The sequence below is a fragment of the Rhinolophus hipposideros genome (assembly GCF_964194185.1).
Source record: "Rhinolophus hipposideros genome assembly, chromosome: 13".
Classification (NCBI taxonomy): Eukaryota; Metazoa; Chordata; class Mammalia; order Chiroptera; family Rhinolophidae; genus Rhinolophus; species Rhinolophus hipposideros.
In genome coordinates, this window is record NC_138059.1 from 3,525,069 (window position 1) to 3,551,608 (window position 26,540).

A 26,540-nucleotide genomic window follows, 5' to 3' on the forward strand; every position below is an offset into this window, starting at 1 on the left:
GGGACCAAATTACTAAAGGACTTCGTTAGTTCCTGGAGGAGATGCAAAAACTAAGGTTGAGCTAGTTGTCTGAAATGACTTTGCTTCAGTGAAATTGGCAAAGGACTATTATAGTAAATAGCAACTTGCCGACTGCTTCAGGGGGGCAGAATTGTACCCAGTGCCTCAGTGTCTCCACCTACGAAACGGGAGCCACGTTCTCCCCCTCCCTCCTCAGAGTGCCATGAGCAGTGGAGGGAGATCCTTTCTTACCTCGAATGTGCAATTCAAATATATGATGAAGTCATTCTTAGTTAAACTGGAATAGCGTCCAGTCAGATGACTGTGGAATGCTTGCTTCGTGCCAGGAGCCAAGCAAGGTGTTCGAGAAAGTGGACTATACGCATTAGTGGATGGACGATTCCTTTTAGAAAGAGAAGATAACATTTGTGTATATCGTGTTAACCCGAAAATAAGACCAGTTTTATATTAATTTTTTGCTCCAAAAGATGCATGAGGGCTTATGTTCAGGGGGTGTCATCCTGAAAAATCATGCTAGGGCTTATTTTCCACTTAGGTCTTATTTTCGGGGAAACCCAGTATTTGTGTGTGTGTATGTATGTGTTTGGCTGGTGTCGCATTGTTTGTTAATAGGTCACCTGGAGAGAGCATGCAAACTGGACATGCACTGAATGTCAGTTCTCTGTCCCCTCCCACAGCTTGTTGGAAACCAACAAACTATTACAGATGACAAAGTTGAAATACACCCTTGATCCCTTAAAGGACCAGAAAACGCCAGCCCCTTTGCTGGAAGTCTATGTTTTATCTTTTTAATCCTATCACCAAAACCTTACAAACACTATTTCACAGAGAAAGAGGCAGGAGTAGAAGTACGTATTAAAGCTCATGCCGCTTATAAAAGCTAACATTCAAAGCCAAGTCACTCCACCTGCAAAGCCCATGGTCCTGCCTTGCCATCATCTTTGTGAGGTGTTTTAAAACAGTATGCTTGGGTACCCATCATTTAAATGATGGGCCACTTATAAATCAGAGTATCTGCAATGTGAGATTTGTAGGGTGTTTTCAAAGTCTAGATGACTTCCAAGGACAAAGCAACCTTGCAAACAAATGATGTTATTTGGTTCTCAGTTGTACCCTGACACCTAGTGTCAGCACTGTGTATGACAGCCAAATTAGAAATCTCAGTTGCTCAACTCTGAGTGCACTTACATTGCCTGTCTTTACTTTTTGTAAATCAGTTTCACATCAGCTGAACGGCACTCACGCAGCATTGGCTGCAGTCAGCCCCAGTCTTTGTGGGGCTTTCCTGCCCAGCTCTTCCCACTGTCTGTCATTCGGTGCCCGAGAGTCCTACACATCTGTCCATGCAGGTTCCTCAAAGCCATGCGCTGTCCAAATCTGCATGGAATTTTAGGATCAGCCTCTCTCTGCGGCCTCTGTGTTGTGCTTGGGCTGTGGACCCCAGCTGAGGCGGAGGCCTAAGCACTTCTGATCCCATCTTCCCAGAAGACCCCACGGCAGTGGCTCTTGGAGGCCTGGCTATCTCCCCAAGTCTTCTCTCCACAGACCTTTCACCTGACCCATCGCTACCCCCAAAACTACTTTTGCAGAGTTATCTGTGTCCCCACTCAACACCCAAAGCTTCCCTTGGCCCCCTTGTTCTTTTGCAATGTACTTTGATGATTCTTTAATCCCAGGGCAAAAGCATTAGCAAAGAAAGAACCATTTCCTTTTTCCTGAAGGGCTTGGTGACCTTCACACTTATAACTTACAAGGAGGTTCTCAGATTTGCCTTCCATTCTTTTAGTGTAGCGGAAAAGGGAAATCAAAGAGATGCCTTTCCATGTTAAAATAATAACATTTATCCATGGTGTACTATAGTACCTTGGCTAGAGTACTTACTGTGTGCCAGGCACTCGCAAATTCTGTGTATGTTACCTGTAATCCCTTCTCCACCCACCCCTCACTCCCCTGTTCCAAAGGGATTGAACAGGGTTTCACCTAAGGTTTCAGCAGTTGGCCAGACTGCCTGCATTTGAATCTCTTTTTCCAACAATTAGTAACTGTGTGAAATTGGGCCAAAGAGTTGCAATTTCCATTCTGTAGGGCTACTGCGAGCAGTGGATAGGTCCATCCATAGAACACTTAAGAGTGACTAGCACAAAGGAAGTTATGAATGCTTGGCAACTAATACCATTAGTTCGTATCTGACTCCAAATCTATTCTCTTTGAATGAGATCCTTTGCTCCGCTCATTTTTCCTTAGTTGTAGTAGTGGAAGTAAACTTGCTATTTTGACCATCCACTTCTTCACTGGACTCTCTGAGTCCTGTCTTAACTGTCGACGATAAATCTGATGCATCTTTTATTTCTGTTCCAAGAATCCACCAATCCACCTGTTACCATAATATAAACACCAGACTCCTCATTCATACAGGGCCATTCAAGTTCATCCACATTGTGGCTTCTCTCTACCTGTCTAACCGCGCCCCCTTCCTCTGCCTACTCTTGCCCCATCCACATGGGAGCTAACCAAGGCTGGAGCAGGCCGTGCACCCCAGACTCTGCAGCCTTTGTCCACCTTGCTCCCACTCCTCGTTGGACTCGTGACCTCCTTCTTGGAAGAAGATTAATTCCTATTCTCCAGGGCACAGTCACATTCTTTTGGTAGGTGAGCCAACTCTACTGTATCTGCATATGTTTCTCAATATTTTTAATTCCTTAGAGGCAGAAATGGGTAGATGATTATAACTCATTCTCAGCTCTCCTCTTCTTAACCTGGGGACACTAAATGACACTGAACTTGTGTTTTTTTCCAAGCCAACACAATAGTTAACGAGGGTAATAGGCTTTGTTTTGCTGCATTGCTGCTCTCGTCTCAATTCATTTTACGAACACAATTCGTTGACTACGTACCAGCCATGATGCTAACCTTGGGGATATAGGTACTCATAAAACAAACCCTCCTCTCCAGGGGGAACAAGAAATGCACAATGGGTCTTAGTATGGTGGTAGATGTGTCCCATTAACTGTGTGCAGGGGTGACCCTGGGAATTTGCAACAGAGAATGTCTAACTCACTGTAGAGTATGGGGACATTCCACCACAGGGAGGGACATTTGCTTAGTCTTTCAAGATGCAAAGAATGTGTCCAGGTGATGAAGAGATCCATTCTTTTACATTCTTTGTTCTAATCCTTGATCCAATCATAAAAGTCACTCAAAGGAATGAGATGATGATGTCTTAAAGTCCCGTGCAGTTTGTAAGTGTCTAAATGGTTTACTTCATGATAACATTCAATAGTAATTATAATTATTTTACTTCTATTAAACCATATGGAGGATTTAAAGAAAATAAAACACCAGTCCACCTTCTTTTGTTTGGTGAATATGGAAATTGATGCCTTGGTGTCCAGAGTTTTTATTGGGGTTCCATTATGTAGGGATTGTTGATTGAATCACTGACCACATGACTGAACTCAATCCCCAGCCCACTGCCCCTCATCAGAGGTTGTACTGGTGTCACCTGACCAACTGATTGTAGGGTGGGTCTTTCTGGCATGGCCAGCCCCCATCCTGAGTCATCTCCTGAGCAGAAACTGTCAGAGGACTCATCCTGAGTCACCTAGTTAGCATAAGCTGTCAGGCTATCGTGAATACAAACGCATTCCTAGCACTTGGGCAATTCCAAGAATTCAGAGGTTATTTCTCAAGAACAAAGTCCTGCCAAATTCTTCATGCTACCATCAGGCATTTTAATAGTTTGTGAATATAGATGCTTAAATTCTAATGCACTTTTTGCTTTCTTTTTGTAGGACCTAATTTGAGAGTTTACTCTAATTTTGATGTCCCAGCAACAAGTCCCACAAAAATGAGTCTAAAAACCAGAGAAGAGAACCGTATTGTAAATAGAAAATCACCTTTACGGGAACACCTTGTCTTGCCCACCATGAAACCACCACAAGTGGACTCTGACGAAGAGGTGATGAGGTGTGCGGAGCCAGATGAGAACGTAACCACACCAAATTACGCGGACGTGTGTTCTGAATCTCAGGTGTATCTGACAATTGGCGAATTCCAGAACAAAGAAGGTTTGCCTGAAGAGGAATGTTGGCCTGGCCAAAGGTCTGATGTCAGCACGCATTCCCTAGCAGCTGAGGAGCTTCCCAGGAGTCCGGACCCAGGGGATGGCCAGGGCCCAGCACTCACCTACATGGATGTGAAGTCCAGCAATGAGAGCCCCTGCAGAGCTGAACCCACAGTGAACCGTCGAGCTCAGCACGGGAGTCGGCACTTTCGGGACAACTGTGATTTAGACAGAACTCTGCTAAGTGAAGGGGTGGCAGGCGGAAGTCGTCCAAATGCCATCTCTTCAGAGAAAACAGCGCCCCATGAGTTAAGGACTGGAGGAAAGGGAGCCGATCAGGAGGGCAAGGTACTGCTCCTGAGTCTCAAGCTCCTCCCCCGTGAGCCCAGCGATGCACTAAACTCTGCATGGAAAGACCCCCTGGACGGCAGGGCTTCCTCCAAGGACCCCCCCACAGAGGAGCAGGAGGCAGTGTCGGTGGTCTCTGCAGAAATCAAGCGGTCCTCTTCCCTCGTCTCTGATTCCGGCATCGAGAGTGAGCCCAGCTCCGTGGCCTGGTCCGAGGCCCGAAGCAGGGCCCTGGAATTACCCAGTGACCGGGAAGCCTTGCACCAGCTGGTGCGAAGACAAACTCTGCACCGGAACTCCTTGGAGGGCGGACACACGGAGAGCAACACGAGTTGGCCAAGCGGGATCCAGGCGTCCCTGACCTCCATTAGTTCTTTGCCTTACGAGGAGGAGGAGCGGGAGCTGGCACTCACCAAACTGACCAAGTCCGTATCTGCACCCCAGATCAGCAGCCCAGAGGAGTCTGCAGCAGACACGGATGCCGGACGGCAAGGGGGGCGTCTGGCGGAAGCTCCCACTGTGCACGTGCAGAGTGTAGAGCCCTCGGGACGCGGGGGCCCCAGCACCCAGGATGCTGGGGTGGCTCATCCTCTCGTGGAGAGGGCGTCAGATGCTGACACCGAGCAGGGCCCTGGTTACATGGACATCCCCAAAGGGAACGAGAGCCCATTTGACCCCCACGGACCCTGCTGTCTTGATGGCAGGACCGAGAACCCCCCCGGGGTTGAAACCAAAGGTCTTAATTTAAAAATGCCATGTATCACAGCCCTTGGAAACCCGAAGGACAGATCTTTTCCTAGAGCACGCATGGAGCCCCCAAAGGACACGTCTGCAGACCTGAAGGTGGGGAAAGGAGCGCTTCCCAACAGCAGTGACTCAGATGGTGAGAGTCCCCCTTGTCATACGGTGTCTGGACTGAGTTGTCCATCCACTATTGATGCCACGGACCTGGCTTCAGCAGGCGAGCAAAGCAGCTCACCTTGCACCAGTGATGACAGAGTGTTGAGTGGAAGAGCAAGCCCCTCCCTGCAGGCTGGGCACGAGGCGGGCGCTGTGACTCACGCCACTCACTCCCAAGTTCAGGGAGACCCAGAGCCAAGGGCAGGCGCTTCCATCCTGGTGTCCCACCTGAGCCCCGCAGAGACCTTCACTCTGGACAGCCTGAAGGCCGTGGAGGTCGTCAACTTATCTGTGTCTTGCACTGCCACCTGTCTCCCTTTCTCGTCTGTGCCCAAGGAGACCCCTGCCAGGGCCGCGTTCTCTTCCAAACAGACCTCTTTTCCCATCACTCATCAGCCTTTGGGTTCCTTTGGGGTTGTGTCTACTCATTCCAGGAACTCGCAGGACGGCGTCGGCGAGAGGATGTTTAGGTAAGCTTGCTGGCGGGATGTTCTGCGAGATGTTCGCACCTATTTCTCCATGTCAGGCAGACTGTTTCAAAATGGAGATAATCAGCTCTTTTCTCATCTAAATAACGCATTCACATCGTACAGGTCAGAAACGTAGACTAGTACAAAGACGTACACGTTATCAGTAAGCCCATCTCTCAAATGCAGCCACTGTGTAAGTTCTTCCACACTTCTTTCTACCTGCATTTCTATCTGTGTATTCTTTTACGGCAAACAGGATAATTCTGTGCAAACTAAGTGTTTTCAACTTACTATATTGGAAACACCTATGTTCAAAACTCTGATTTGGCGTTATCTTGTTGATGTGTAAACAATATTCCGTTGTACAGCTGTACCATGATGTACTGAGGGTCCTTTAGAGATGCACACTGAAGTTTGTTTTCAGTTTTTACTATGATAAACACCTCTTTCCTGAGTATCACTGTACCTCTACGTTTGCCCCTTTGGGAGGGTCTTTGGGGAATAGGACGGCTTCCTGAGCCTCTCTTGGTGTGCCCCTTAAGTTTATCATTCCTTTTGCAATGGCAGAAATCACCCCTCAGCCTTTTGTTGGGTTTGTATTCATATGGCTCCCTCACCTGTAAACTGCATATCTGATTAAGTGTGGTGTAGAATCACTTTATTGAAGAATCCCGTCTTACTTACTCTTCGGCAAAATGCTAAAGAATTAATGATACTGGCAAAAGAAATCGCACAGGCAGGCCCGCTGTGGCTCACTGTTTTACAGACTATGAAATACCTCGGATGAGCCCGTGTTATCAATGTAACATACTTAGCAGGCATTTTCCGGTGCCTGGCCAATCAGTGTCCTTTCACTTATTGTGCTCACAGTCTATCAGGGAGACAGAGGATGAGAGGAGTAAATGAGGGCAGTGGGCTTAAAGGGATGGTTCCTGTGTGCATAGCTGAGCCAGGAGGAGAGAGACCTCATCTGGCTGGGGACAGTGAGTATGAATAGAGATGGTGGCCAGAAGATTTGTGAAGATGACACCTCAACTGAAAAGAAAAGATAGGAGACATGATAGTGATGATTTGGCTCGTGACAGATAACATTGTTTTTTACTACTTAATCTATTTCAAGTACTGTTCTAAGCATTTTGCATAGATTATATCGCTTAATACACAAAACGACTTTATTAATTAGATAATGCCATTCCCCTTTGATAAATGAAGACATGGAATGAAGAGAGGTGAAGTTGTTGGCCCCCAGCTAGTACGAGTCAACGCTGAGATTCTGACCTTGGCAGTCTGACTCCTGAGCCCAGGCTCTTAAGCACCATCTTGTCAGATAACCAGACAAAGAACATGGTAACCAGGTGGGAAAGGCATTTCTGGCAGAATAGACCCAAATGCACAAAGGCACGGAAGCCAAACAACATGATTCACGCCAGGAAGGATGCGAAATGTGTTCTTTCTGGAGGCTTGGAGAGGATGTTGGGGAAGCAGGTAGAAGCCAAGCCGTGGTGGCCTGGTAGGCTAGGTGGAGAAGCTTTCACTCTGGGAAGGTCTTTTTAAACACTGTGGATCTTTGCAGCTGGATAGAATCTTGGAAGTCTCGTTCAATGCGGGCACCTCATGGAAATCTACAGGACCCAAACCAATACAGCCTTGGGTTTTCCTGGGGTGTCTTCCCATCTCCTTATTTAGAACAAAGCTTCCCTCCCTAGCATCTCCCCTGAGGTCTCATGTCCATCGTTCAACTCATCTCCTGTTCAGCATGGCATGCACAGCGTGGCTTGTGATTAATTAGTGTATTCTCCAGTTTTCATCAGGCCAAAGAAAAATTTAAAAAAGACCTGAAGATTGATGGATTTCTGTACAGTGACTTGTCCGTACTAGCTTCTGATATCCCATATTTCCCACCAGAGGAAGAGGAGGAAAATTTGGAAGATGGGATTCACCTGGTAGTCTGTGTTCATGGCCTGGATGGTGAGTCCCCAGAAGGTCTCCTCCTCAAACTCCTGTGCTGTGAACAATGTGTTGCATTTAGGAAGGAATCTGGATCAGGATTCCTTCAGCAAACATCCCGTTAGCAACTGTGGAATGACACACATGTGCCGGGTCTGGGGAACTGGCATGGCCTTGCTCCCAAAGAAAAGATCTCTCTGGCACAAGAATCTGTTGAGAAAATGAAAGACATCGATGAAAGGCATAGATGAATGAATTAATGGAAAGAAAGAATGGATGGAATAAAGCAATAGGTAGATGGAATGAAGGAAGGAAGACTTGGGATGTGTTCTTTGTGCCTCTGCTATTAGCAGCAGCCCTCTGTCCCTGACGGTCACTGTGGGGCAGGTGGCACCTATGGGGCTCACACGTCCATGGCTCCTGTCCCCGAGGGTAACTCTGATTCTGTTGTAGACAACTGCGCCCAGGCTGGCCTGTCTGGGGGACTCACTGACTACCTGGAAGTGGCCCAGCTAGATAGCCTCTGTATTAAACAAGAAATGTGAGAGGGGACTGTGGGTGTCATATTGTTCCGTGTCTGCCGTGAAGTGGCACCACCACTAATGTCCCGAGTAAACAGAATTGGCTGTGGTAGAAGGGGGTGGGGTGGTGTGCCTGTGCTCACTAGCCACGTGTTTGTAGATCCCGGAATAATTCCACTGAGGTAGGACTTCCTCGAAAGGCCTTGAAACAGGGGTGGGGGCGGGGAGCTGCCTGGGACCAGAGGATTGGACTTGTTTTACTTGTTTTTATCATCCGCTTAAGGAAAAAATGGGAAATGGGGGATGGGAGAAGAAGGAGAAAGAAATCCTGGGGTGTCAGCTTTTACATGGTTAACTGGGGTCTGCGCTGGGCTGTTTGTCATTTACAGGGAACAGTGCAGACCTCCGGCTGGTAAAGACTTTCATAGAACTGGGGCTTCCTGGAGGCAAACTGGACTTCCTGATGTCGGAAAAGAACCAGGTATGACGGCCGGAACGTCAGAACTGAGAGTTCCTGAGTCATGTCTTACAGGAGCCTCCTAAAGTCACTAGGGTAGTTTGTGGGCACGCACAATGGAGAGGACTTCCCAGGGAACACTGGCCAGGCACTCAGATGGCCTGGAGACAAAGGACTCATTGTTTTCCTTAGGGGAGATGAGGACAGAGTAAAAAGTGGGAACAGATGAGTCAGGTGACTGGGCCCTTGCACAGGGCATTGGGCTGGGGGACAGCTCAGAGCATCTGTGATTTGGGTACCTGGGGGCCTGCACTGGGGGGCTGTCACTGGTATCCATGCCCCCCGTGGAGCTGGGTTACGATCCTGTTAGAGTCAGAGGTCACCTGTGTGGCCTTTGCCATGTCCAGGTAAGTGGGGTTTGGAGCTCTCATAAGGAGTCAGCGTAGATGAGGATTTAGAGATTCCCTGATACAGAGGTGAGGCTGGGGAGGGGGTGGCTGTCGATTCTCACCCCAAGCGACTTGAGACGGATCAATGCCAAGTATTCTTGGGAGGCACAGAACTGCCTATCAGGAAAGGGTCCCACGACCCCTGGCAATGGGAATTGTGCAGCACAGCCAACAAGCCAGAGTCTCCTCCCCCCATCGCTAGGGCTCAGGTCTGCGGCCTTTCTGTGACCCCTGCTGTGCACAAGGCCATGGACATGCAGGGCAAAGAGACAGGTGTGACGAGAGGGAAGAGAGCCATTGCAAGCTCCTTCTGTGTGCTCAGCACCCTCCACCCCTTTCTCCATGTAATCTTCACAACCGTTCTATGAAGCCTTGATACCGTCAGCTCCTCCTTACTGACGAGAGCACGGGGGCTCCAAGAGTTACCCAGGGTTCCACAGTCAGTGTGACCTGCACAGGAAGACGCCATCCGTGCTGCCCAGGGAGATAAGCCTGGGCAAACCCAACTGGAATACGTGCCCGGTGTGGTCCGTGTCCTAAAGGAGGTGGAGACACGGGACGCCTGGTTATCCTGAGGGGCAGGCGCAGCACCTGTACGATTGTCTGTGATTTGTGCTCGTGACGTTTCCTTTGCAGGGAACATGGGTGCTGTTAGCAAGAGACATCTCAGGAGAGCAGCCTCGGGGATACAGCCTCTCTAATGTACCCCGTGGCAGAGGGATCGGAGCTGGGCACTGCAGGGACCCTAGAGTTGGGTCCATGAGAAGTCAGTTAACTGGGTGGGGGGGCGGAGTGGTCACTCAGGAAGGGTCACGTCCCACAGCGTGTTACGGCTTCTTGTTCTTTTAAGCACATAGGTTTGCAGCACATCCCTTTAAAAACATCCTGGTGGGGAAGCTCCTGAAATACTGTTTTCTAAGCCTACTGTGATTCCCAGAGCAATATGGTTAACTCAGGCGTCATAATTGCTACCGTTTATTTCATAATTCATGTTAAATTAATAATATACAGATGAGGAAACGGTGTGAAAGGCTAGAGGGGAATGAACAGAGTGGCATCTGTCTTAGGTGTGTTGCCAGTATTTTACCTAATTTTTAAACTGACACTATATGGACCCCCCTTCCAGACTTAGGAGACTGAGGTTCAGATTGGGGAGCAGATCCAAGGCACAGATCCCCCAAGCAGGGGAGCAAGCCTGCGGACACGGTTCTTTCTTAGTCCACGGACACTAAGAAATTGACCCGTGTGCTTTATCCTTCTACTGCCGCAAGGTTCATTGATGGCAGGTGACAATGAACCCTAACGGCCTTCACTTCACTGCCCCTTGTCTTCAACCCTGATGAATTCTCATGAAACCTCTTGTTCCCCTTCCGTAGCTTGGAGCTCAGCTCAGCTCCAAACAGCCCACGGCATTGTAGGACAGCTCCACTTAATGAGAAATTACTATTTTTTTTTATGTTGACCCCAAATGTCCCCCCTGCGGTTTCCATCTGTATTTGCAAAAGTTAGTCCTTGAAGTTAGATAAGCCAATCTAGCCTGTCTCTCCATGTCTGCCCTTTTACGTATTCAGACATGGGTGACATTTCCTCAGACAGATGGCTTTGGGGTCCTTCTCAAAGCCGACGTCTGCCCTGGGACATGGCCTGGCAACGTGGTCTAAAGGCTGTGCTGGCGAAAGGGTGGGGGTTTGGCGTCAGGCGGGCATGGCTGTGAGTCCCGGTTCGTGCCCTGTGTCACCTGTCAGGGCCTCTGTGACGTGGGCACAGCAGCACCATGGCCACATGGCTCTGGACCATGTGGGCTGCTCTCCATCAATTCCATTTCTCCCGTCTGTTGTCACTCGCCCTCCTATCTGAGGATTCTTCAGTGTCCCCAAGTTTCTTCACGAGAGCCCGATGTGTGGGCCGTTTCCTGACGCTGACCCCCAATCTGTAACCCCAACGTCAGGCTTCAGCACACTCCCAGAATGTGTTGTGGTGTTTAATGGGGGGGCCTGGCCTTGCTCTGATCCCCCTGACCCCCTGTTTCCTCTGTCCTCTTCCAGATGGACACGTTCGCAGACTTTGACACTATGACGGATCGGTTATTGGATGAAATCATTCAGCACATCCAGCTGTACAACCTGTCTATATCCCGAATCAGGTAACAGGAGGGCACAGGAATTCATGCTGGAGGGGCTGGAGGGGCTGATGTGTTTGAGTGTCTGCTGTGTACAGGTCAACATGGTGCCCTCTGCGTACTTCCTGGTACGGTGATGTGTGACGTTTCATGGGGTAGATTCTTCTCAGAGCAGCAGTGACTAGCGGGGCTGCTTGGCACCCCCATATCTGTCATAGTGTGTGCACAGGGGAATACACCTTTTCTAACTCATAGAAAGAGACTTGGACCCAATCCAATATTCCTAGGTTTGAATTGTTGTTCCCCTAACACTCACAAGTCTGAATCCCAACCTGCCATGCAGCGTTTTGCAAGCTTCCTAAATCCGGGGGTCTGTGTTTCTACGGAGTGGGGCCAGCCCTGAGCTGACATGCTGTGTGGCGGAATGGATTCCTGCCCGAGAAGAGGGTTTCGGTCGGTGCTAAGTGCATCCTTCCACTGTAACAGATAATGCGGATTAAACGTTGAGAGGATTAAGGTGATAGTAAATAGCTTGCACTTGCAATGGGTGGGTACAGTAGTGAGTCCAAAAGGGCATTCCCCCATTTAGGCCTCAGAGATAAACTGTCACCTCCTTATTTCACAAATGAGTGTTCAGAGGCTTACAGAGGTTAGGGAAAACTCAGAGGGCGCCGTGGGAAGAGGTAGGGCGGCATTCCTTTCCTATCACAGTGTTTCCACACGCAGTTACTTAGTTTGGAAACACTGATGTGTTGGATCCTTACATCTGTGAGTAGAGAACTCACAGGACTGCACAGAGCATGCAGGAGGGTGTCCACCGGTGTGGGCTGAGAGCGGGCAACTCGACAGATTCATGGTGGAAAGAGTGATGAAGGAAACCAGACAGGTGATCAGAAGCCAGGTCCTGAATGGCCGCAGAAGCCAGGCGGAGAAGTTGGGGTTGTATCCTGTGAATGACTAACAAGGTTCAATGCTCAGGTGTGTGTTTCAGAAAGGACCCCGGGTGGCCTGAGAGGGGACATGGACACCAGATGGGGTGGGGCTGCTCTAACGGTGTAAAGGTGGGCACGATGCCCACACTCTCTTCTGACCACACTGGGCATCGCAACGTCCACTCACAAAGATGCTGTCTCAGGCTTCACGTGGCCAGAGTTTGGAAGCCTAACGGGCAGGAAGTCGTGGCCCCCACCCCCCTGGCCAGTACCCGCTGGCACGCCCAGCCCATCACAGCCCGGCATGCGGCTGACTGATGTCACACCCACTTGCACCGTTTCTCTCCAAACAGCTTTATTGGCCATTCCCTCGGCAACATCATCATCCGCTCGGTCCTGACGCGGCCCCGGTTCCGGTATTACCTCAACAAACTGCACACGTTCCTGTCGCTGTCGGGGCCTCACCTGGGGACCCTGTACAACAACAGCACCCTGGTTAGCACAGGTAAGGCTTTCCCAAGCCTCGTCATGTCTCAGGATTCATTCAGAGCCGAGGGGCAAAGAAGCCAGAGGCAGACGTCCTCCTGGATGGAACCTTGTGACGTCAGAGCTTCTTCAAAGTGTGGGACGATGGAAAGGGACCTGGGCTGAGAAAGACGCCCTTTCGTTTGGGCGCTACGCGAGGTTAGACTGGGTGTTTCCCAAGGTCTCTTCTGTTTTTAGCTGTCTGTGAACGGACCGGTGAGGTCCCTGGGGTCTTGGCTGTAAAAGGCGTGGAGGAGAGAGCTTGGTTGTGTCAGCCCAGCTGCGCTGCTGTAAGAAATTACACAGACAGGGGGCTTATAAACCTCAGATATTGATTTCTGCCAGTTCTGAGGCTGGCAGTCTGAGATCAGGGTGCCAGTCTGGTCCTGTGAGGGTCCTCTTCTGGGTCGCGGGTTTCTGTTGTATCCTTGGGTGGCGGAAGGGGTGAGGGGGCTCTGCGGGGTCTCCTCTGATAAGGGCACTAATGCCACTCCTGGGGGCTCCACCCTCATGACCTAAGCACCTCCCATGGCACTGGAGGTTAGTTATCAACATACGAATTTGGGGGAATAAACATTCAGTCTTTAGCACTCAGCTGGACGGCTGTGTGGGGTCAGGGTCTAGAGTGTCGTGTCACTTCCCACGAGACTGTGGTTGAGGGCAACCCAGACCCTCTGGCCAAGAAGTTTCGCCTCTGGGCTACTTAGTTTCCTTATGTTTCAAGTGGAGTTAATGTGTGTGTGTGTGTGTGTACGCTTATGTATATGAATAGATACATTTATGATATATAGATGTATGTATGTGTGCATATATGTATCTCTATAAACACACATGCGTATATACACACACACATACACACACAGTGTGTGTTTGCACATGTGTTTGTGTGGATGATAGAATTGTTAAGAATTAAACAGGAGAAGGGGGGAAAAGGGGACTGACATGTCTGGAAGGTCAACCGTAGCCAAATTCTGTGCTTCTGGCTGGAATGTAACAACACAGCCCCCGCTCGGCTCCGAGGCTCTCACCATTCCCTCTGTGCTCTGAGGGGGCCAGATCATAGTGGATAAGGAAGGAAGGCTCAATGAATCTTCGAAGGTGAGCAGAACCTTCCAGAACAGCACATGGTAGGACACGTTTTCCGTGCAGAAGGAATCGTGCATGTAAGAACACAGAAGCCTGGTGTTATCAGCCACGTGCAAGTGGTTCTTTGTGACAGGGATCCTGCAGGGTGACCTGAGGGCCAGGAGATGGCAGCAAGGCCCTCGGGAGGAGCCTGGGGATAAAGGGCCTCATGTGACATGATGGGGTGTTAGACTAACCCGCAGACCACATGGGTGCTACTAACACGTGGGGACGGTGGAAGTGATTTGGTGTATGGCCGCCCACCTAGATCGTTGGCTTTGTATAATAATAAACAGTGTATTCAATCATATTCCTGGTGAAGACTTTCGTAGTCCCGAGTGCCCCCATTCCTTATGTGGCGTCTCGGGTTACCTCTCACGACGTCCCCGCTTTGTGCCCATCTCCCAGCCCTCTGCCACGGCACCCTCACTCAGAGAAAGCTGGGGTTGGGGTTGTGTGTTTGCTCTTATGCTATTTTAAGGACAGTTATTGTGAGTTATTTGGAAGGTCTTTCCTCTATCACTATGTCTTTCCTCACAAATCAGGGAAGCCCTCTTTTGACAGAAACAAATGATTTAAACCATTATTATTATTATTATTATTATTACTACAATTATAAAGTAATCATGAAACATTATGAAAAGTTTTAAAAGGAGAGATTACCAAAAATTCTTCCAATCTAGCATATGCAGAGTAATTTTGTACAGCTCACTGTGCTTATCACTATCTGTATCCACATTTACGGCAGAAATAATAACAATATCTGCACACATTGTGTCTTGTCTATTTCCTTGCATTTTTGTCAGATTTATTTTTGTGTGTGTGACTGTGACACAAGAGTCACATTCAGCAGCAGTCTTACTGTCAGCATCACCATAGGGGAATGGGAGAAAAGTCAATGTTAATTTTTCTATTTCCTAAATGGATCTGTGAGGAACGTTCTTACGTCCTTTACATCCTTTCTTTTTTCTTTTCTTTTCTTTTTTTTTTTTTTTGTATTTAGGATTGTTTCCTTAGTCTCGAGTTATGGAGGGGGATGAGTAGATCGCAGGGTGCAGACAGTTTTGTGACTCCTGAAGCCTGTCACCATGTCGTTTGTCAGGATGATTTCATAGCCCCGCCCCCCAGAGCATAAGAATACAGGTGTCCCTCTAACTTCCAGGCATTTGCTAGAATGCCTGCTACGCTCTAATGTTTAAGTTAGCTAAAAATCCCCGTTGAATGTTGACCTGTCCCTAGTTATTTTCTGCTGTCTCTGTTTCTGTGTTTGATTTTTGTTTTGTTTTCCTAGGCTTGTGGCTCATGCAAAAACTGAAGAAGTCAGGGTCCCTCCTGCAGCTGACCTTCAGGGATAACGCCGATCTGCGCAAGTGTTTCCTCTACCAGCTCAGCCAAAAGACAGGTGAGTGGCTCTCTGGGCAGCACCCCAGTGTGACCCCAAGTGTGATCTGGGGAGCCACCCCTGTGGCCCCAAGTGGCTTCCACACTCCGTTGATTCCCTCATGACGCCCGGCATGCACAGGCTCTTAGCTCATCAGGAGACCCCGAGAAGTCAGCCACTCCTGGCCCGTCTGCCCCATGACGTGAGATGTTTCACAGGTATGGGCCCAGGCGTATGCGGGGGTCACCTCTACAGTACAGCACAGCCTCACATTCCTTCTAACCTTTTAACTTTCTAGTCACACAGGTTCAAGGTCTGTGGGCCAACTCACAGCTCCCTCACCCAGGTACAGATCCACCACAAAACGGGAGGATAAATGCTGTTTATCCCAGCCAGGCGCGACCGCACACATAGGTGTGGAAGCCCCCAGCTGTGCTGGGATCACTCCCAGCACTGGGATCACTCCAGAGGACACCAGTGTCCCCCCGAGGGAGCACTGGGCCTGGCCCGGGGCTGTCCTCTGGTCCACAGTCATCCTTCAGTGTCTGAACACTGATTCTGGTCACATCCCTGGCATCACCACACGCTGCTGTGTGAGCTCCGGCAAGTTCTTTAGCCACCTGTGTGTTAGGTGACCTGCCAGGGTGATGCCCCCTGGAGAAGAAGTACGGGATGCAGGATCAGGCAGAGGGGACGTGGGGTGGCAGTGCGACCCCCACAGAGGTCTCAGTGAGCCCCACTCACCGGAGGGTGGAGCTGAGGCGGATCTTAGTGCAGGGCAAGGGCTGGTCTTTACACCGCTGCCCTGGACCAGCCTGTCATGGAGGCGGCCTGACACCCAGCCAGTGTTTGGGATGTGATTTTGGATGAGAGGGCCCACTTCAGTGGAGGAGTCCCCTGAAGGGACCCTGGGCTGATTGCAGTCCGGGGGGGTGTTCCCAGGTGGGTCCTGGGTGGCACGCGTAGCCCCTGGTGATCGTGATGGGCTCTGAGAACAGAAGGAATATGCTCTGTTCTTCAGTTTGGACGATCCCTCCATCGCTGCAGGCAGAGGTGGGTTCAGAGTCTGTCTTCCTAAAGCAGGTGACATGACAAGGGCTGGCATTAAGGGGGGCTGTCGGGACTGCGAGTGGGGGGCAAAATACTAGTTGGGTTTCCTTACGGGTTCCTGAGTGTTGCTAGCGCAGGAGGGCTTTCTTGTCACTGACACGTTGCTTGTCTCACTGTTCAGAGGAGCTTAGTTCCCATGCGTGATGGGAACAAAGCCCTCCCCTTCCTCCTAAGGTACAAAGCTACCGTGTAGCAAATTCTCTCCATCTCACCCACCAGAAGGTCCTTCCGCAACCGCACAAGCAGGGTGTCAGGAATCTGCTCGCTTTGGCTGCCTGGGGCAGGTTTGCACAGCGTGTGCCATCGGAGGGTGTGCGGTGAACCTCCCCGAGTGAAAGACCCCCGCCTGGCTCATTGCAGGTCTGCAGTATTTTAAAAACGTCGTGCTGGTGGCTTCTCCCCAAGACCGCTATGTACCATTTCATTCAGCCAGGATCGAAATGTGCAGAACTGCCCTCAAAGACAGACACACGGGTAAGCCGCATTGCATTTGTATGATTTAACCAGCAAAGTCCATTCACGAAGTCGGGCTGCGGCCCAGCAGGGCACCTCAGGGGTTCTTCCCAGGAATGGGAACCCCACACACGCCCAGTGGCTGTCTCTCGATTGCTCCGCCGCGTGCGGCCCGACCACCCTCCCATCCTTCCCTCCTCACAGGGCCCGTCTACGCCGAGATGATCAACAACCTTCTCAGCCCCCTGGTGGAAGCCAAGGGCTGCTCTCTGATCCGACACAACGTGTTCCACGCGCTGCCCAACACCGCCAACACCCTCATTGGCCGGGCCGCTCACATCGCCGTGCTGGACTCGGAACTCTTCCTGGAGAAGTTCTTCCTGGTGGCGGGACTCAACTACTTCAAGTAATGGCCTGGAGGGAGCCGGCGATGGGACGCTCGCGCGGAACACTGGCGACCCAGGAGCCTTCGAGCTGAGCCATCCTTTGGTAGACGTCTGCCACGCCCGGCTGGAGCCCAGAGGGATGGAGGGTGGGGTGGGACCAGACATTCGAGGTGCTTCCATTTCGGAGACTTGGGAAAGCTGAACCCATCGTGTTACACACAACAGCCTTTGCACGAACCTGTCTAGCCACCTGGAGTCTCATTCAAGATGCTTTGTAGGGAAACTAGGCGAAAATAAAGAAATGGAACGCTACTAGCTCATAGCTTTATCAGTTTCAATTAAATTAAGTGCACATAAGCATTTCAGAACTCAGGTTAACCTCTGTGCAGAGTGAACACATTTGTGTAAATATAACCCTTAATAGATTCAATGTGCCACTTGTTCAAGAAAATATGATGCCCTTGCTCTCACTCTCTCCTCCTGTTTTCTGGACAAGGGGCAAAGGGATACTTTGTAAACTCCACTTTTATTTCATAACAGCAGGGGGTGGGGTGATGTAAGGGATATCGGGGCCTAGAGGTGATGCTGTTGGTGCATGTTTGTTACGAAAAACAAATAACTAGAAGAAGAACATGGAGAATCAGTTGGGCCACCTACTTCTCCAGACTCTTCCTATGCATAACCTTGGTCCATCATTTATTTTGGGGATTGCTTACATCTCTGTCTGTGGTAGGGAAAGCTGAGTTAGACTAAAGCTAGCAGAAGGTGGCCCTGAGATTAATGCACACGTGTGTGAAGCTCCTGCTGGTATACTTCCAAAGAAATGCTGTGTTAGCATTTGACGCAATTGCAAAAAATTAAAACCATTAGCGTGGCCAGCTGCTGCTCCTCTCTGTGGAAGGAGAAAAACATCTCAGTGGAGGCGTGCTGGATTAAAAACCTCAGGGGAGCTCTAAGAAGGGTGCTGGTTATCTTTCAATAGAAATGTCTTCTTGCCTTAGGAAAATAAAGGGCTAGGAAAGGCCACCATTGATAAAAATGAAGGGTGAGGTCAGAGAGGAGAACAACAGCCAAATGGAAGACTCAAATGTTGTTGGTTTGCGGCTTCAGGGGAAGTTTGGAAACTTACCAGGATTTTGAATGTGGTTCCAGAGACGAGCGCGCTCTATGAGTTAAAAGAAGCCTAGAGATTCTCTTAGTTGTGTTGAAGGGACCCATCAACCAGGACGGTAGGGGTGATAATATGGGGATGTGAAAGCTCCTGCTTCTGCAAAAATCCCTTCCAAAGTGTGGAAACTCCTCTGGGACCAGAATCCTGGTCCCGGCACCTGGACCAGGACCCTAGGCCGCCGACACCATGGTAACAAAACCAAGTAAATCCTGGCTTATCTGAGAAGTTCAGTTCTTTGCCTATGAACGATGTGGCTTTGGAAAACAAATCAGGTCATGAGAAACATGTCCAGATCGGCACCTTTGCAGAAGAACACACCTGTGGATTTCTTAAGACAGAAAAAGGGGGCAGGGGGGCTGGACATTCTGCAACGGCATACTTCCACACAACGGTTTAGGATTTCTCTGTGAGTCTTCCTTGCACTTTCATTGCACCCTACTCTTAGCATGTGGGGAATCAGGAAGCCCTCTGGCCATGTTCCCACTGGGTATTTTTCCCAGTCCCCAGTGGGCATAGACTATGTCACTCATGAACAGCGCCAATCCGCTGTGGAACCCAGGAGGAATTTGGTCCCTGCGGTGCAACCTGCGATGTGTGTTTCCTGGCAAGTGGCCAGGCTCAGTGCCCATGCTGGAGTTTGTAGCGACTTCTCCTTCCTGGTCCAGTGAGGAGCCCTGCCCCTCTGATGAGTGTGTTTTGTTTTGTGTTTCTACTTCCCATCAGCAAAGTTTGTCATTCCCTGGTCATTGGAGAAACCATGTAGCCAGCGGTTATGGAGCCAGGGTGAGTCTGATGACCATTGTCTTTTCCAAAAGCCAGATGCCATTTTTAACTTCAATATGCTGTCTGGACATAGTGAGAACTCATGGCAATAAACGTCCAGCTGCATGGGGCCACTCTTGTTTTTATAGGGGTGTGCTGCTGTCTTTGTAACCCTCTCTGGCTCTGAGCTTCTATTATAATTGTGTAGAAAGGACATCTCTGTATTGTAAATAAGAGTGTCAGGTGTTGTATTATCATGCCTCATTTGAAAAAGCTTTTTATGTCTCTTTTTATTGACATATAGATATCTAATATATATATCTATATTACGAAACAGAGACATTCTATTATTGATGATGCAAATTATAAACAAAATGCCTGCCAAGATAATGACCTAGTATGTCTTCATTCTCAGCATCATTTTTGTTTTTTGTTTTTATGATTTGCTAAGTTCCTCAGCACTAGTTAGAAGTAAAAGTTACCAATACTGAGATTAATTGGAATTTGTCGTGCAGAGAAGCAGATGTGAACCTTAAGTTACCTTGAGGCAGACTAAATACCTCAAAGACAGGTGGAAAGCAGCTGGAGTGCTGGAACCCTGGGAGAAGGTAGAGGGTGTCGCTCCTTTCTCCTTCCTTATCACAGTGTCTTCTTCTGTGTCCTTGAGAGCAGGAACCACATCTAAGTTATCACTGTACCCTTGTTCCACCCATTGCCTGACATAGAGTTGGGGTTCAGTACGTATTGCTGAGGAGGGCTGGTTTGTCCTTGAAAGCTCGTGTTGTCTTCTCCGGCCCCCAGCCAACCGACAGCCACAGACTCTGTTGCAGAAAGAGTTTGGTTTTGACTCTTGTTGACCCACTAAGCTTCTGAACTTGCAAGAGGAAAGTACTTTCAAGAGATAAGACCTCATAGTGGTAGTTTTCTGTAATGGGAAAAGCCAGCTATATCTCTGGGGCATGCTTCCAAGGGGGGGTCAGGGGAGTGGATCAAGTTTCCTCGTCTATATAACAGATTTGAAAATATCTACTTTGAAAGGTAGTTGGGGGTATAAGTGAGTAGGGAAGAGCCAAGTGTCTGGGACAGTGCCTGCGGAGATTAGGTGTTTTAAAGTTTGGGGAGGTACCATAGGAATATTTTATAACCAAAGGTTAGCTCTAGGGAATTTTCCTGATGATAAAATAAGAAAATTTTACATGGCCTCAAAGTGATTCATACTTGATGGCTGGAGAGAGGTCACCTTTCTGAAACTTTAGGCTTAAGCTTCCAGCACTCACACCATTTTATTGTGATTCCAGGAGCCTCCAAACTGGTGTTTTCTAGCTCACTTCAGTGCTTGACTGGGTGATGTACAAAGTAAAACTATTTCCCTGCTCAGGGTGCAGTGTAAGCCATTGTTGAGACTTGGGGACAGACTGGAGCCAGACGATATTACCTCTAATTGAAGGTGTTTGGAAGTTTGAATTCTGTAAGTGTCACTCAGCATCTTTTTATTGCTGCACGCTAGAAAAAAGACATGTAGCCCAAGGTTAAACCATTGCATATGGCAGAAACCCTGCTTTATCCTTCTTGCTCTGGGGAAATTGAGTATAATTCAAGTAGGTCTGATAACCTATGCATACGTCTTAGCTTGTATTTTATTTTTCCTTTAAAGAGAACACCTCCTTCTGTCCCACATACTGTCTTGTCTGTATGTAAGTTAATACGAAAGGTATGAATTTTACCTTGACAATGCCCTCATGACTTACACTTCCTGGTATCTCTTTTTAAACAGTGATTATTTAGGCTCTGCCTGGTTCTGTGCTCAGGATCAGTGGCTACAGAAATTAACTAGGACGCTGCCCATCCTTCCAGAATTTATTATCTAGTGAGGGGAACGGAGGCCCACATAAATAGAAGAATGTCCACATACGGAGACTAATGAGGCAAGAGAAAAAGACGGGGAACATGGAGAATCATCATCTCAGCACTCTTTCAAACAAGTCATACTCCTGGTATCAAGGTTTTGGGGTCCCATGATGGTTTGAAAGCAGAAAACCTGCCCAGATCAGATGTCACAGTGAAATCAACCATGTCACTCAGGTAGGTGCAAAGCTTCTCTGGGGCTGCCATCCCCAGGCCAGTGTCAAGTTAGGAAATTGGCAAAACGAGAAGCTGAAGAGTGCGTCATGCAGCCTGTCTGTCAAGAAGCCCATCCCTCTGAGATGCATATCCCCTGTTGGTAGGACATGTCTCTGATGCGCTGTGACTCATCTTTCTACTTCTTTTCCAATTCACAGACACAAGTAGGTTATCAAATAAGACGCACTGATATTGCCCATAAGTATCACCACACTCAGACGTACCAGGACACCTGGCCCGTGGCTTATGTTGTTCAGCATACAGGGCAGGGCTCTGGGATGTATTTTATTTTGTCTTGTTTTATGTTCGTTTATTTTATTTTATTACTTTATGTTCGTTTAGTTGTTTTCAAGTGTGAGCAGCTAGCTGCATCATGGAAGAGAGGCAGGGTCTTTTGCATGGCCCCGTTCTCTGAAAAAGAACCTGAATGTAGAGCTTGACGCCACTGTGAATTCCTAACATGTCTTTATTGTGGTGACAATATCTGTATACAATAATTACCGTCTCCCGCACACCCTTGCAAACTGTCTGTAAAACAACAGTCATAACGAAGTTATGAGTGCTGATATAATTCTACTATTTTTCTACATTGGCTCTTTGGTTGGCATTTTGTGTAGCTCGTGGTATGTACAAATGATAAACAACAACAATAAAATCCTTTGACTTTCTTTTTCCAGGACTTTGTGTTTATGGAATGCACAGTACACACTCTTGAGGGAGGCACACAGGGCTGAAGGAATTCCTTCTGCATTTGCTCAGAGGACATCTGGAATGTGTGGATATTTCTGGGACACACACGGTGGGAAGGGCCCAAGGGTGTCCTAGGTGACTGAGCAGAGAAGTGCGGGAACTCCAAACTGGACCGGTCAGGTCAGGGAACGGGACGGGTCATTCCGTGAACAGGAGACCCAGGTCTTCATCCCCATGTTCAATGCAGCCTGATCACTGGGCCTTTTTAACAATCGGAGCTGCTCCTTCAGATGAATGGAGGGATGTGTTCTTAGTGCCCGGACGGTGGCTTGGCTGAGCAGGTCCAGAGGAGCAGAAACGGCAGTGTGGGAGGGTGGGCCCGTGGTTTCCTGCTACAGGGAAAGGCTGGTCACAAGGGTGATGACCTCGGCCCATTTCCAGTAGAAACTGCCCATGACCGTATGCCTGCTGGGAAAGGAGCCCCCAGGGAGTTCTGCAGCTGGTGTGGGGTGCTGTCTACACCACGTGACTCTTCTCCCAGGACCAGGGATGGACACCTGAGCCAAGGACAGAGCTGCTGTTGGGCCAGTGACCTGTGATAGACAGATAGACAGGCAGACAGAATAGGGGTGGGGGAAATTAGTCAAACCGACAAAGCTAGCTCTGGAATCTAAACTGGAGAATGCAATGGGAGAAGCGGAAAGACAGGGACAGCCAAAGCATGTGGCTGAATCATCGTAAAGGGGGGCACGAAGGAGAGGTGGCTTTGATCATATTGCTGACAATGAGGTGGCCAGCCCCTGGAGCTGCCTGGGATTCCTAAGTGCAGTCTCTGTGGGGTCATCAGAAACCACAGCCCTGGGCCTGTCACGTGTCATCGAGGATTCTGTATCTGAGTGATGTTCAGGGCCCTAGAAAATGGGGAGTGCAAATTACGTGGCATAGAGTACAAAGTGTTAGCTTAAACTGTCAGCTCGGACACATTTTCTTCCTGGTTTTGTAGCCTGTTTTTTTTTTTAAAGGTCTTCATTGTTCCTATCAAGTCTGTGAAATAGGGGAAGCAGACAGTATTTCCCCCAATCCAGACAGAAAGAAATTGAGAGTCTGGGAGGCTTAAGAAATGAGCACCCTATTTCCAAGATGATTGGTGGGCAACCTAAAACTTCAGCCCCGCTCGACTTTTACACGTTTTGGGTCTCTGGATCCTGCCATTGATGTTCAAAGTGGGGAAAGGGCCGTGGCAGTTCTCGGTGTGTCACGGCGCCCCAGCCCATTACCACGCTCTGTAAGGCAGGGCTGTCTGATGGGTGAGGAATCTAAGGCACAGAGTGTTTACATGTTTGAACAAAGTGACGTCTCTAATAACCGGCAAAAAGCAGCCCTCCATCCCCAGCCAACCCCCTCCGTGAAAACGGTAGTGGAGATGCAGCTGAAGGTATTATGGAGGCTGGCGTCCAGGAGCAGGGCCCCAGGGAGGGCCAGCAGGCCTGGATGTGGAAGCCAGAGCACGCCCAGGCTCCGGAGGGATGGAGGGCTGAGGTGGGGGGCAATGTGAGCCCATCACGCCACTTGCCTGAGGCTTGCATTTCACCTAGCCTAAGTCACTGAACAAATGCGACATGTCAGGGCTGTGGGCGATCACTAGGGTCAGCAGCTTTTAGTGGCACCCGACCTTGTCAGACGGCGGGCCAGGCACTGTCTCCACCCTACAAGCCAGCGTTATTATCCACATCTTAGGGTTGAGGAGAATGGTTAAGCAACGTGCTGGAGTCACACTGGATCTTGGATTGGTCTTTGGGGCTCCTCTTCTCCTCCTAAAAAACACCTACAAGACTTCTCCTTCTCCTAAAAAACACCTACAAGACTTCTCATTATCTGGCCCCTTGTAACACCTCCCACTTAATTGGCTTCTCGCCCCAAACACCCTCCACTTGCCTGCTGGTTCTCACCTGCCCCCACACACGGGCTTCTGCTGTTCCTTAAACACACTGCACACTGCTGCCTGAGGTCTTTGCACTGGCTGTCCCCTCTTCCGGGTCCCCGCCCCCTTCAGTAGATGCAAGGCTCCCTTCTTCCCTTCCTTCTGGTCTTTATTGCAAAGTCGCCTCCTCAGCGGGGACACCTAATCTGAAATCTCTCTGCTCCCCACCCTGACCCCGGAAAACAAATTTCCTCGCCCCTCTCCTGCTGTGTATTTTCTCCGCAGCAGGTAACCATCCCTAACCATTCTCTAACTTAGTACCTGTTTTCCTTGTTTTCCTTGGTCACTGTCTTTCCTCACTAGAATGCCAGCTTCGTGAAGGCACGTGTTTTGACTTGTTCTACTCCTGAACTTCTGTGCCCTGGCGCACGTAGGCCTTTGATAAGAATGTGAGGAGCCAGTGAATGAATTGAATAACTGAATGGGTATTTGACTCACAGCAGGTGCCAAATGGATATTGGCTAAGAAACGCCTAAGCTGGAGTCTTTTCTGAGACAGCAGGCTGTCTCCCTGGGGCGTCTTTAACTAGCTCTGCCCAAGGACAGGGGTCCTCTCTGTGGGTAAAAGGCCCCCGCTTGTGGATGAGGGAATGCGCTGTGGGGAAACCCCTCCCTGGGACGCACACCTGGGGCCATTCCAGTGGCAGAGAAGGAGCTTCCCGAGGCCTGCAGAGGGCACCCAAAGCCGGGCAAACAGCAGAGCTCTCACTGATCCCCAGAGCTTCATTCATTCAGTCCCTGGCTCCAAAAGTTTGCTTGGAGTCTGAGCAGAGAAGCTGAAAGATGGAATTGGTTTTTGGAAACAAGAGGGGAGCACAGAAGTCAAAAGGGTGGAATTAGGGAGGGGCAGCATGACTTTGTAGGATTTTTAGCTAGGATTAAGTTGAACGAATTTGTGCCTGTTCTATTCACAAGCCCTGAGCCAGGCGTGCTGTGTGCAGGCCACAGGGCTAAGAAAAGGAATTCATGCAAGGAAGCGCTGCTGCCCTCACCTGAGGCCAACTTATTATTCAGTCATCAGCTGGAAAGTTGTGTTTTCAGAAAGGCTGCCCAGATCCCTCTCTGGAGGATGGTATTGGCTAGTTTCCTTTCAAAGGAACTCTCTTACAGCCTGCAGGGAAAAGGGATCCTTGGAGGTGGGAGTGACCATTCTTTTATTTTACAGGGCTCTGCTGTGACTCACAGAGGAAAGCTGGGAAGTCCTGCAGCTCACAGAAGGGCCACCAGGATGGTGGGGCTGAGTGTTTCTTTTCCTTCAGTGTAGGGACTTCCTGCTTTACCAAGCTGTCTCACAGTCTGGTGCCTTCTTCTGCTACTTGTGGACTTGTCTTACAGTGGAGTCTGTAAGAGTTGTGGAGTCTGGGGGGCCACTGCCAATTAATAGTGGGAGGCAATCAGGCCGGGAGAGGCTAGGCACTTGTCCAAAGCAACATAGCTAGGTTCAAATCATCGCCCAGCGCGCTCTCCCCTGCCACAATTCTTTGGAGCTCCTATCAGCTATTTTCCCAAAGCAAAGTCAGTTACATCCTGGCATGCTGCGATGGCCATCCTGACAGTTGGTTTTCTCTTTTGTGTAATGCAAGTGCCAATCAATTGAAGCTTTGATTGTTAAGGTGTCCACTTCCAAGATGGCTATCCGGAATAAACACAGTTGCCAGCCAGCTTCCCATCCCCCAACTCCCAGGCTGCTTTGTTTTAGAGATCTTGGTTGATTTCCATCACTGACCATTTGGACAATTTGTTTTTGTTCCTCTCTCTGAGCTTTAAATTCCGGCTCTTATGTTTAAATTCACCAATGAAGAGTGAGACCTAGAAAGCCTCACCCCCCCACCCACAACCCCAGTAAAAGTAGAAGCCAGCCGAAGCTCTTGTTCTCTTCCTACCCACGGCCTGGCTGTGTGGCCCAAGGTGTGCAATGTGCTTTCCAGGACTTGTGAGTAAAAAACTTTTTTCTTTTTTTTTTTTAGATTCCTCATATAAGTGATACCATGCAATATTTGTCTCTCTGTCTGGCTTATTTCATTTAGAATTTAGCATAATAGCATAATGCCCCCCAGGTTCACTCGTGTTGTTGCAAATAACAGGATTTTCTTCTTTTTAAAAGTTGAACAATATTTCTTCATCAATCTTATCATCTATCTATCTATCTATCTATCTATCATCTATTTACAAAATCACATTTTCTTTATTCATTCATCCCCGAGGGACACTCAGGTTGCTTCCATACCTTAGCTATTGTGAACAATGCTGCAATGAATGTGGGAGTGCAGATCTCTCTTCGAGATAATAATTTTGTTTCCTTTGGATATATATCTAGAAGTGAACTTACTGGATCATATGGTAGCTGTACTTTTAATTTCATAAGTTGTATTTTTAATTTTTTGAGGAACCGCCATACTGTTTTCTCCATAGCGCCTGCACCCGTTTCCTGTCCCGCCAACAGTGTACCAGGGTTCCCTTTTCTCCACATCCTCGCTGACACTTGTTATCTCGTCTTTTTGATCATAGCTGGAAACAAAGCCAAAAGGCATTGTAGCAGAAAAGGAGAGACTTTATTCAGGAAAACAGTTTGCACACCAGGGAGAGGCATCCTCCTGCAAAAATCCCCC

The 26,540-nt window shown here is 49.0% G+C and overlaps 1 protein-coding gene across 4 annotated transcripts in view; it reads left to right on the forward strand.

The window, feature by feature from the left end:
• The window catches only part of FAM135B (family with sequence similarity 135 member B), a 184,939-nt gene extending 163,002 nt beyond the window's left edge, over positions 1-21,937 (forward strand). For all 4 annotated transcript variants that reach the window (XM_081071184.1, XM_081071185.1, XM_081071186.1 and 1 more), the window contains 8 exons: positions 3,813-5,802; positions 7,604-7,770; positions 8,660-8,751; positions 11,222-11,319; positions 12,581-12,732; positions 15,169-15,279; positions 16,729-16,842; positions 17,026-21,937. In XM_081071184.1, coding sequence (XP_080927310.1) covers positions 3,813-5,802; positions 7,604-7,770; positions 8,660-8,751; positions 11,222-11,319; positions 12,581-12,732; positions 15,169-15,279; positions 16,729-16,842; positions 17,026-17,231 — 2,930 coding nt within the window. In that variant the 3' untranslated portion in view covers positions 17,232-21,937. The remainder of the gene's footprint in view (positions 1-3,812; positions 5,803-7,603; positions 7,771-8,659; positions 8,752-11,221; positions 11,320-12,580; positions 12,733-15,168; positions 15,280-16,728; positions 16,843-17,025) is intronic.
• The last annotated feature ends 4,603 nt before the right edge of the window (positions 21,938-26,540 follow it).